At 37.3% G+C, this 11,258-nt stretch overlaps 1 protein-coding gene across 1 annotated transcript in view; it reads left to right on the top strand.

The window, feature by feature from the left end:
* Window positions 1–315: 315 nt before the first annotated feature.
* Window positions 316–11,258, top strand: part of efl1 (elongation factor like GTPase 1) — a 110,130-nt gene continuing 99,187 nt past the window's right edge. The window contains exons 1-7 of the mRNA XM_061884334.1: window positions 316–757; window positions 1,449–1,516; window positions 2,065–2,149; window positions 3,760–3,893; window positions 6,336–6,473; window positions 6,648–6,859; window positions 10,929–11,052. Of these exons, the coding sequence (XP_061740318.1) occupies window positions 667–757; window positions 1,449–1,516; window positions 2,065–2,149; window positions 3,760–3,893; window positions 6,336–6,473; window positions 6,648–6,859; window positions 10,929–11,052 (852 nt within the window). The 5' untranslated portion in view covers window positions 316–666. The remainder of the gene's footprint in view (window positions 758–1,448; window positions 1,517–2,064; window positions 2,150–3,759; window positions 3,894–6,335; window positions 6,474–6,647; window positions 6,860–10,928; window positions 11,053–11,258) is intronic.

Here is an 11,258-nt window from a genome sequence, read left to right as displayed (position 1 = left end):
TCACACAATTACGAGTACGTTCTTAAGCTCATCAACATTGCAGTTGTAACGTAACCGACCAGTGACTCCAGTGTGCGTGAGAATGTCCTGCTGCATTCATTGTCGATTCGAAAAGCTACCGGTAGTAAACAAGTCATTTAAAATGATTCCGTTTGTATGATATTAAAAGACAAATTAAACGTATTAGTAGTAATAGTGGCTAAATGTTTAAAGTAAAACGTATGAATATTTAGGTAACGTAGGGAAATACAAGAGACAGCCGCGGTAAATTTAGTTTCAGATTGTCATGAACGCAACACAACTTTTATCCAATGGGCATTGAAAACATGAAATGACGTCTCACGGCCGGAAGCACGGCATGAGTTGTTGGCTATTCACGTGAATTGTTTATGTTTGCATTTCTTTCAGCTCTTTCACTTCGTCAAACGTAGTTGTGTGATATGTGGCAGTTTGTTGTCGTGTGGAATTATTACAACAATTGTGTTTGATATCTCTTATGGCTCATAGTAGCTCTGCCACCCGACTAGCTAACTAGCAAGCTTGCAACGGGTTTGCATCACTTGTCGATGCTAACGGACTGTCAAAACCCCCCTGCGAGTTAAGTCTACTATGCTGCATGTTGTTTATTTGCCGTCACACTTAGCCGTTGTGTGAATTGTGCTAATCATGGGACATACCAGCCTGGATAAAATCACTTCACTGCAGAAAAATCCTGCGAACATAAGAAATATTTGCATCCTGGCACATGTTGACCACGGTGAGTTCTAACAAAACCTGTGTCTTAAATAAGTGTCTATATTCCTCCTACTATTACTTAATATTTTGTATACGTAGAAATGTGTTTATCCATCCATCCATCCATCCATTTTTTTTTTACCGTTTATCCCTTTTGGTGTCGCGGGGGGTGCTGGAGCCTATTTCAGCTGCATTCGGGTGGAAGGCGGTGTACACCCTGGACAAATCGCCAACTCATCGCATGCCCAACACAGATGGACAGAAACAATTTAACGTCAAAGGACGCTTCATGATTGTATAATTATTGTAGTTTTATATTTATAGTGTTTTCCTCCTTGTTGCAGTATCTACTTTCATATTAAAAAGTTCGATGTACCCGTAGGGAACCCCTGCGATGAGGTGGCGACTTGTCCAGGGTGTACCCCGCCTTCTGCCCGAATGCAGTTGAGATAGGCTCCAGCGACCCCAAAAAGGGACAAGCACTAGAAAATGAATGGATGGATGGAACTTTGATGTAGTGGCGCATGTGCTCAATGTAAGGCTCTTTCCATAGTCAGTAAAATGTTTAGAAAAAAGTCTGATTATTCTGTGTCGAAGACTGCCCACTGCTCGTCAAGAGAGGATGGGTTAAATGCGGTGACTCATTTTCGCTGTACCTAGTTGGACATGTGACAATGAAGTTTTGTCTTCTTATTATTTTTGTGTCTCCTCAGGCAAAACTACTCTGGCGGATTGCTTAGTGGCAAGTAATGGCATTATATCCAGTAGGCTCGCGGGGAAGGTATGTTTTTACAGTCCTTATATAAATCTACATTATAATACATTATTATATGTATATATTATACATAAATAATTATCTTTATCAATCACCAAAATGATTCCCGAGCGCGACCACCGCTGCTTCTCAGTGTTCCCCTCACTTCCCAGAGGGTGGAACAAGGGGATGGGTCAAATGCAGAGAGTAATTTCACCACATCTCGTGTGTGTGCGACTATCAGTGGTACTTTAACTTTTGTACTTTAAAGTCCTTGGTGATTTTGTGTATAAAAACCTACAACTTTAACACACCTAATTTAAGGGATTATCTATCAATACTTGTATTCGTCTTGGAAGTGTCAGGGTCGCTCCACTCTTCATTGTTAGCAAGTGTGCACTGTCTGAATAGTTGTATTGATAAGAAATGGTTGAAACATCATTTTGTAACATAACCTACATTCATTTGTCTGTGTGGCTATGATGTATTTTTATGTGGACCACGATGACATAGTTAATGTAAAAAGTCATATCCCAATGTAGTTTGTTTCATATTTGGATGTTGTAATCTCTCAGCTCAGGTATTTGGACAGCAGAGAGGATGAGCAGATCAGAGGAATTACCATGAAATCGAGTGCCATCTCTCTGCACTATAATGAAGGCAAGATCATTTAGCCATTATTTCTTTCTTTCTTTTTTTCTTTTGTATCTTGTGAGGTTTGCTGGAAAGATATTAAAAAATTAAAGAATATATTTTGAAAATATTATCATTGAAGCATGAAGACACAAACATGTTAAAATTGTGGGATTTGTAACACTAGCTTATAATGATATGGTTCGATATAATTTATATGTTTCAGACATGCCTAACAAGTTAAATCACGCAGATAACATTAGCACAATTCAATATATACAGAAAGGAGTTGGATTAGGCAAAATTTATATTTAATCCCACACCTGTTACTACTGATTTATTAACACCATTACTTTTTCATGTTTAAATTTAGTTCACTTCTTGGTGAAAGAAAGATATTAAAACATTTTTACATCTCAAGTTATTAAAAAAATATAATGATTGTACTAGTACATAGTTTGATACTTTGTACTTTGCTATGTTTTATAGAAATGCTTGTGCCAAATAGGAATGTACATAATTACAAATTGTGTAGTTTTCTGCATTATTGTTTAGATTCTTATCTGTAAATTTATTCAAAGAAAAAGCTGTCCTATTATTTGTTATTTAAATAGAATGCACTTTATTTTAATGACTAATTTGTTGACACAGTATGTTAAAAATATACATGGCAGTTTTTTTTTTTTTTTTTACTTGCCTTTGAGTATTTGTCTTATTTTGCGCAAACAGTCTTTATTTCCTAAATGTATCCTGTGATATCACAGTAAATGTGACCATTAATTTTACCACACATGTTACCTGACATCCAGGGTTTGGGTAAAAAAAAGTCAACATTGGACATCCCTAATTGTAAGTGACTATTTTTTTTGTTTTTATTTTGTCAATGAAACGTTTAGCACTTAGTAGCACTTGCTCTACATGATGCTTAGTGTTTCATTATAGCTAGATCTGTCGAGCACCCAGCTTATAAAATTTGTAGCACATCCTTCGTATATTCAGGCTTAAAAAGATTAGGTTATGGATCATCATTTGTCCTTAAGTAGATGTTGCTGGCGCTCACAAAGTTTGGACGTAGACAAATGTTATTGAACCTAATGGGAAATGCTTGCCCTGATTAGTGGTAGCAAACAAAACACGCTCTCTCTATATGCTCTTGTTTTTAAAAGTAGCATAACATTAGCGCCTTGAAATCAACGCTCCCAGAAAAAAATTGCAGTAATGCTTAAAATGAGTAAAATAGTCTTTGTATTACATGTTTTCAAGAACGTGTCCGGTTCCTCTAGGTTATAACATGTGTATAATGTTATTTTTAGAGGGCTTTATAGGTGGAATAAGTGAATCTACATTGTTAACCGCAGTTTGCTAGCAGTTTTTTACAATCTACAATGCACAGAAAAGGGAAAGACATTTGTCCTTGTTTCACATAGGGATTGTGAATGATGGGACAAATAAAAATAAAAAAATATTAAAGTTTTCCTTTAAATGCTAAATAAACAAACCAGGGCTTTAATGTGATTAATTAGAAATACACTTAATTTTGTTCAAAAAGTACATAAAAAGACAAATATGTAGCTTAATTCACCTTAAGGACAAACAGGAGGTTCACTGCTATTGTGATATGCTTTTTTTCCTCCCAGGTGATCAAGATTACTTGCTGAATTTGATTGACTCTCCTGGGCATGTGGACTTCTCTTCTGAGGTCTCCACTGCTGTCCGGCTTTGTGACGGTGCCATTGTTGTTCTTGATGCTGTTGAAGGAGTTTGTCCTCAGGTAACTTTGATACTGACTTACTGTCTCATACTAGACCTTGTTCTTATTGAAACCTTTGGAGTCTTGGGTAGTTTTTACATACTTTGTTGTTTTACTTTTATATCTCATTATTCATTTCTTTCAGTAAAACCTCACGGGTGTGACCGTACACAAATGTTTTCATTTTGACAAACAATGCATCTGGAAAGTATTCATAGCATTTAAGTTTTTCAAATTTTTTTAGGTTACACCCTTATACTAAAATGGAATATATTCCTTTTTGTCCTCAAAATTTTACAGATTACAACCCATTATGACAGTATAAAAAGTGTTTTTCTTTTTTAATTGCAAATGTATTTAAAAAAAAAAAAAAAGTACATGGACATAAGTATTGACAGCCTTTGCTCAACACTTTTGATGCACCTTATGGAGCCAATTACAGCCTGAAGTTTTTTTCAATACTATACCACAAATCTGTCACACCTATATTTGGGCAGTTTTGCCCATTACTGTCTGCCCTTTCCTTTTCAAAGCACCTTTAAAGCTTTGTCAGATTGGATGGAAAGTGTTGGTTTTCATCCAGAATGTCATTGTACATAGCTTCATATATCTTAGTTGAGTCAGGTACGTAATCATAAACCCGATGGTCAGTCTGTCAGAGCTACAGCATTTTTCTGTAGAGAGAGGAGAACCTGCCAAAAGGACAACCATCTATGCAGCAATCCTCCAATCAGGCCTGTATGGTAGAGTGGCCGGAAGATGCTAATTTCTTTGTGAAAAGTTTGCCAAAATGCACCTGAAAGACTCTCAGACCATGAGAAACACAATTCTCTGCTCTAATGAGACAAAGATTGAACTCATTGGCGTGAATGCCAGGTGTCATGATTGGAGGAAACCAGGCACCGCTCATATTGTCCCTACAGTGAAGCATGGTGGTGGCAGCATCATGCTGTGGGGATGTTTTTCAATAGCAGCAACTGTGAGACATTGGTGTAAATACATGTGGTTGTGGTTTGAGTTTATTTCTTACATGCATTCAATTTCAACATTGTACATAATTTTTCTTTTTCTTATTTTTAATACATCTGCAAATAACAAAAAAAAAAAAAAATTCTGTAGAATTTTGAGTACAAAAATGTATTTATTCCATTTTGGAATAAGGCTCTAACTTTACAAAATGTGGAAAAAATGAAACACTATGAATACTCCCCGGTGCACTAGTTCATTGGAACATCGGGCTGAAAACAACCAAAAAGCCTAACATCAAATTATGGAAATCATAGTTTTTTTGTTTGTGTAAAAACGCGTAGCTAACCGTTCTTATAACTTAGATTGCAAATATCAAATTTATTTAGGTGCCTGCATATTATGTGTCGGCTCGCTCCTCCCCTCAAAGGCTCTTGTTAGCTTGATGTTGACGTTGTTCTCACATTTCGTACGCAAATAAAAGTAATATAATTGAGTAGGATTAGTATTCAATTTAATGTCATTACACATGCAAAAATAGAGGGGAGCAAAAAGTGGTTTATACATATAATCTGAAAGTGCATTGTGTACAATGGATTTACTATTTATTTAATAACAAGCTGAACTGTTTTGTATGCAGATGTTCTGCCAGCACATGCACAGATGTCCCTTTGGTGCCCTGACAAACAATCTGAAGTCACAAAAATCCCTCACTTTAACAACCGTATTGCTACAATAATGATTTATAAAAGTGAAATTCACTTTTACCTTGTCGCACACAAAACCATATTTTATATAGTTTATAATGGAAAATAATTTGATAGACTGATTTGCATATTCATAGATAGATAGATAGATAATACTTTATTGATTCCTTCAGGAGAGTTCCTTCAGGAAAATTAAAGCTCGGTTGGTAGAGCGGCCGTGCCAGCAACTTGAGGGTTGCAGGTTCGATCCCCGCTTTTGTCATCCTAGTCACTGCCGTTGTGTCCTTGGGCAAGACACTTTACCCACCTGCTCCCAGTGTGCCACCCACACTGGTTTAAATGTAAAAATTATATATTGGGTTTTACTATGTAATGCGTTATGAGTCACTAGAGAAAAAGCGCTATATAAATATAATTAATTTCACTTCACTTCATCACACTTTGTATATCAGTGAGACTGTTAAGCTAAAATGCGTTTTATTACTGAGGCACATTTAAAAATAGCCTCAAAGAAACCCTTAAATAGAAACCCTTATGCTAGTAATTGAAAATATGAGTGTGATTGTTGTCTGTGTGTGTTGGCCCTGCAATGAGATGGCAATCTGTCCCGGGTGTACCCTGCCTTCCGCTCAAATGCAGCTGAGATAGGCTCCAGCACCCCGCCACCCCGAGAGGGACAAGTGGTAGAAAAGGGCTGTGTGGATGGGTTTTCATATGTTTTTGGTCTTGCTTAATTTTCAAATTCTAAAATGTGAAATGTAATTTTTGTTTGTCTTTGCGTTATGGAAAGACCCAAGCTGTTCTGCGTCAGGCGTGGTTGGAGAACATCAGGCCTGTTCTGGTCATTAATAAAATAGACCGACTCATCTTGGAGCTGAAGCTCACTTCTCAGGAAGCTTACTGCCACTTACAGAAGATCATGGAACAGGTGACATTCTTGCATTTCATTTGATACTCTCAGCGGCAGCTCTTCTTAATTACCGGTATTTCAAAATGTGTGAATTTGAATAAAAAAGATAAGAAGTCCCATGGAATCCTCAGGCAGCTGACCTTTGCGAACATATTTTTCCCCACAATACTTTGGTGTGTGTGTGTGTTGTAGGTGAATGCGGTGACAGGATCCCTCTTCACATCTAGAGTGATGGAGGAGCAAGCAGAGAAAATAAAAGAGGAGAAAGGGAGTGAGACACCGACTGAAGATCAAGTGTATGACTGGAGTGCAGGGCTAGAAGAAGCTGATGATTCTCATCTGTACTTCTCTCCTGACCAAGGAAATGTGGTCTTTGCAAGTGCTATCGATGGATGGGGCTTGAGGTAAGGCATAAGGCTAAATAATGTAACAAAATAAATGCTGTATTTTGTGTCTATGCTTTTACCCCTTTTCCATATTTATGCTGACAATGATGTGTTTAAGTACCTTTTTGTACCCTATAGTGAGTATTAAATCAGACTGACACATGGGAAACATTTGTACATTTATATGTTGATTGGGTACGTTTTTAGGAGCGTGTACTGTATTTAGCGCTTCATTAGGTACCGATCGAAATCATTCAGTGTTACCGGGTACAGATTCATGTAAAATCAACTGGTACCGTATTTCGATACCCTTGATGCATGTGATGTCACGTACGGATGCAGACTGCATCTGTTCAATCACTTGTAGTACAGTAGTGTATTCATAGCGGACTGCTTTTCGGTAATGTTTCAATTTACCAATAAAGCAAGCATGCCCAATAGAAAGCGTATAAGGCCCCAGTTGTCAAAATGCACTAGCTTAAGGTTAATTTACATTAGCTATGCTGTATACATGCTACTAATTAACATTAGCGATTGTACATTAATACAACAACTACACCTAAGATGCACGTTATAATCAAACAGCTGGTGTGTAATAAGTACAAAACTTACAGTATAAACACTTTTGTTGGTCTCAACAAAAGACCAGATTGGCACATTTAACTTAACAGGCAAGACTACTTCCTGAGTACAACAACACATCTTAGACAAACTTAATTGCATGCATACTTGCAAATTATGCCCTGCGATGAGGGGGCGACTTGTCCAGGATGTATCCAGCCTTCCACCCTATTGTAGCTGAGATAGGCACCAGCGACCCCAAAGGGAATAAGCGTAAGAAAATGGATGGATGGGATACTTGCAAATTATACTCAGAAGGGTAAGAAAACAGAATATAAAAAATGGGCAACACAGTTAGCAGATGTTTTATCATATATATCAGTGATTCTCAAACTGTGGACCGGAAGGCGGGCCCACATTACACCAGTTTTAAAACCACTGCATTGGCTCCCCATGTGTTCCAAATCGATTTTAAGATTATTTTACTGTTTTTTTATATGCCTCAATGGTCTTGGACTTTTTTTATCTTTCCGAGTTGCTTTTTATCATATGAGCCCTCGCAGTCCCCGAGATCTTCAGACTCCAGCCTCCTAATTATTCCAAGAGTCTGCACCGATACCCACGGGGAGGCGTCATTCCATAATTACACCCTTCATTTGTTTAACAGCCTGCTGGAAATTCTCAGGGCTTCAAACAATGTTACGATTTTTAAAAACAAGCTCATTATCCAACTTTTTAACTTAGCATTAAAATAATATAGTTATTTATTTTATGTATGTTATTATCTTTAACTCTGTCTTTATCTACTATATTTTAGCTTGTTTTTAACACATACCAATACAATTAATATTATTCTGTTTTAACTACATATTTATGTAATATTGATGTACATTACTATTCATATTGTATCATATTGCTGACATTCTAATACGCAATATCTTCCCGGAAGTGAAAACCAAGGGTGGTCGACCAAGTTCAGATTGCGGTTTTACATCAAGCAGCAAAAAAAAGGCTTTAGTCTTTTTACGTCGGCGCATTCCCAGACATATCGAACAATTGTGCTCCAGACACCATTCTACATGACAGAACAGATGGAAACTTGGAGAAGCATGGATGTCTACAACTTCTTTGTGTGTGACTGGGTCAAGGAAATTGGTATCAAGACTCTACCGGATAAATATGCATTGTTTTTGCTAGGGTTTGGTTGGATTTCATAATTTAACTTTGTCTATTGCCATGTTTGTTGCTGTTATGCGCGCCGTTTACGAGTAGCGCGTTTTCCCTGTCTTTATCAAAATATAACCATATGTCTATATTTTGTATGTGCTGAAAGGTTCATTTATGATTGTTGCCTTTGGTAAAAGCTTAACTCTTAGGTTTTACTCACATTTGCTTTCTTTTATTTAGACACGCCAAGTAAATGCTTTTTGAGATATGAGTAAAAACATGTGTTTAAGAAATACAAATAGTATAATAGTATGATAGGTTTAATAATACTTAAATGGGAAATAATAACCGTTAAAAGTATATGAAACAATCGTTTAAAAGTGATCACTGCAAACTCAGGCATTCTTCTACTCCGCTCACTTGGACTCGAGTGTGACCTGCTTTATTTTTTCACAATCATTTTGTAAAATCTTGCAGATTTCCACCCTTTCTGATAACTTCTCGAAAACTGAAGAAATGTTTGTCCCTTCCATGATTTGAACGGTCCATACAACCAAAAACAACACAAGCATAGGTCATGTTTTCTTCGAGAAAAGCTAAATGGTGCAGAGTACGCATTATTCTTTGGGCGGAGACGTTAGCCGGACCATACCATACCAGAAATTAGTATATTTTATTCATATATTTTATCTTTTTACTATATTTTAGTTGAATAGTTATATTTTAGTTGAACAGTTATTTTAAGCGTTTCCTTACCAGGAGCCCTTTCCACTGGGGGTCTGATGTGCTGCGGATTATGTGGCTCTGGCTCATGGCTTTCTCGGCGAGACGGCTCCCTGGTTGGTACCTCGCTGTGTGCACTGGGCTACAGTTGCTGCGGCCGCGGCCCTCCATTATGTAGCTTCTGGTGCATTTTGCTCCTTTAGATAGTGTTTTCTCACTTGGTTCTTCCGTGCCCAGCAACATGACTGTTATTGTGTAAATGTGTGTGGTAGAGGAAAAAGGAGGTTTAGGGATAAAGTGGAGGTAGCTGACTGTTTCAACCTGGGATTATGTAATGAGGGCAGGAGGCACTGGGTTTTAAATGTTTTTAGATGGAAAGCACTTCGTACTACTTTTTATATGAAAAGTGCTTTACAAATAGTTTAATTGATTGATTGACCACTCGATGCACACATGCTCCATCTAGTGGTACGCCAAATAATTACATAATTAAAGGGGCTTTTTGCAACATTTACACAGATGCCTAGAGGGTGCCAACTTCCTATGTATTGTACACAATAAATGCTACCCTCTTAGGGCTTCTAGTTAGTAATGACATAATTACGTACATACATTACACATGCATGCACGTTATTTTTGGGTGTTTTAGCTAATAATTGCAATTTGGATAGCAAACACAGTGTTACTGTTTCAACTGTGTATAATGTTACAGTGGCCAAAAATATTAAAGAACTTTATAAATAAAACCTCTGCCTTGTTTTGTGGAATACCTGGACCTACTACGCTATTGTAGTCTAATGTTGGTCATTATTTTGGTACTTGGAGAGCCAAGTTTTTTTTTTGAAGTTGTACTTGGAGAAAAAAGTTTGAGAACCATTGATCTATACTGTTGAAGGCTGTCACTCAATTAAAATATGTAGTTAACACACAATCTGATTAATCACCAGACTGCAATGTGGAGATATATGGGTTCGAATCTCAGTTTGGACATAACTGTGTGGAGTTTGCAGGTGTTTTTTGAAAAATTATTTTTCTATACATATTGCAATTGTAAGTGCGCATTCTGTATTAGATTATACATTTTTTCAGCTTTTCATCAAGTTTTACCTTTGGACTGCAACCACATAACTTACCCATTGTGTCATAAATAGAAGTCTATCCTATCCTATACCTATTGTTATCACCCCAATAGTTTTAGTAGTTATAATAGTTAATACAAATCTCTATTTCAGTTTCGTTTGCCCACCTGTAGAACTAGGTGGGCACTGGGGCAGGAATCAATTCTGCATTCAATTCTTACATATTTATCAATAAATCAATAGTACTCTGCTAACTAACGTCAAGCACACAGAAGAAACATTTTTCTTTTGTTACACTAAATTGACCCTAGTGTGTGTATGCAAGTGTGAATGGTTGTTTGTCTGTGTTGGCCCTGCAAGGAAGTGGCGACTTGTCCAGAGTGTACCCTCCCCCCCGCCTGATTGCAGCAACACCCCCCAACTCCTCCCCCTACCCCCTGATAACCCGAAAGGGAAAAGCGGTAGAAAATGGATGGATAGATAGAGATATGTATTCTCTTTTGGCTGTTTTACTCAGGATGGAAAGTTGTCTTAAGTACATGTATGTGTTTTGGCAGCATCCAGCACTTTGCACACATCTACAGCAAAAGGATGGGCATTAATGTGGAAGTCCTTCTCAAAACCCTGTGGGGAGACTTTTACCTCAATGCAAAAGCTAAGAAGATCATGAAGGGAGCTCAGGTAATGTCACCATGATACAAAATGCATTTCACTGAACCCTCCTGCTCTATTAATACTAATTACGGTAGGTAGTTACTGAAGTTGGGAAAGTATTCTTGAACCATTTGAACACATATGGTTCCAAGAATAGCAGTTCAAAAAATTGTACACCATGACATGTTATTTGTATCTTACAATTTTGCCAATATGTGGCAACCCTCAGATGA

The sequence above is a fragment of the Nerophis ophidion genome, linkage group LG02 (genome assembly GCF_033978795.1).
Source record: "Nerophis ophidion isolate RoL-2023_Sa linkage group LG02, RoL_Noph_v1.0, whole genome shotgun sequence".
NCBI classification, from domain to species: domain Eukaryota; kingdom Metazoa; phylum Chordata; class Actinopteri; order Syngnathiformes; family Syngnathidae; genus Nerophis; species Nerophis ophidion.
This window is presented reverse-complemented; position numbering and strand designations above follow the sequence as displayed.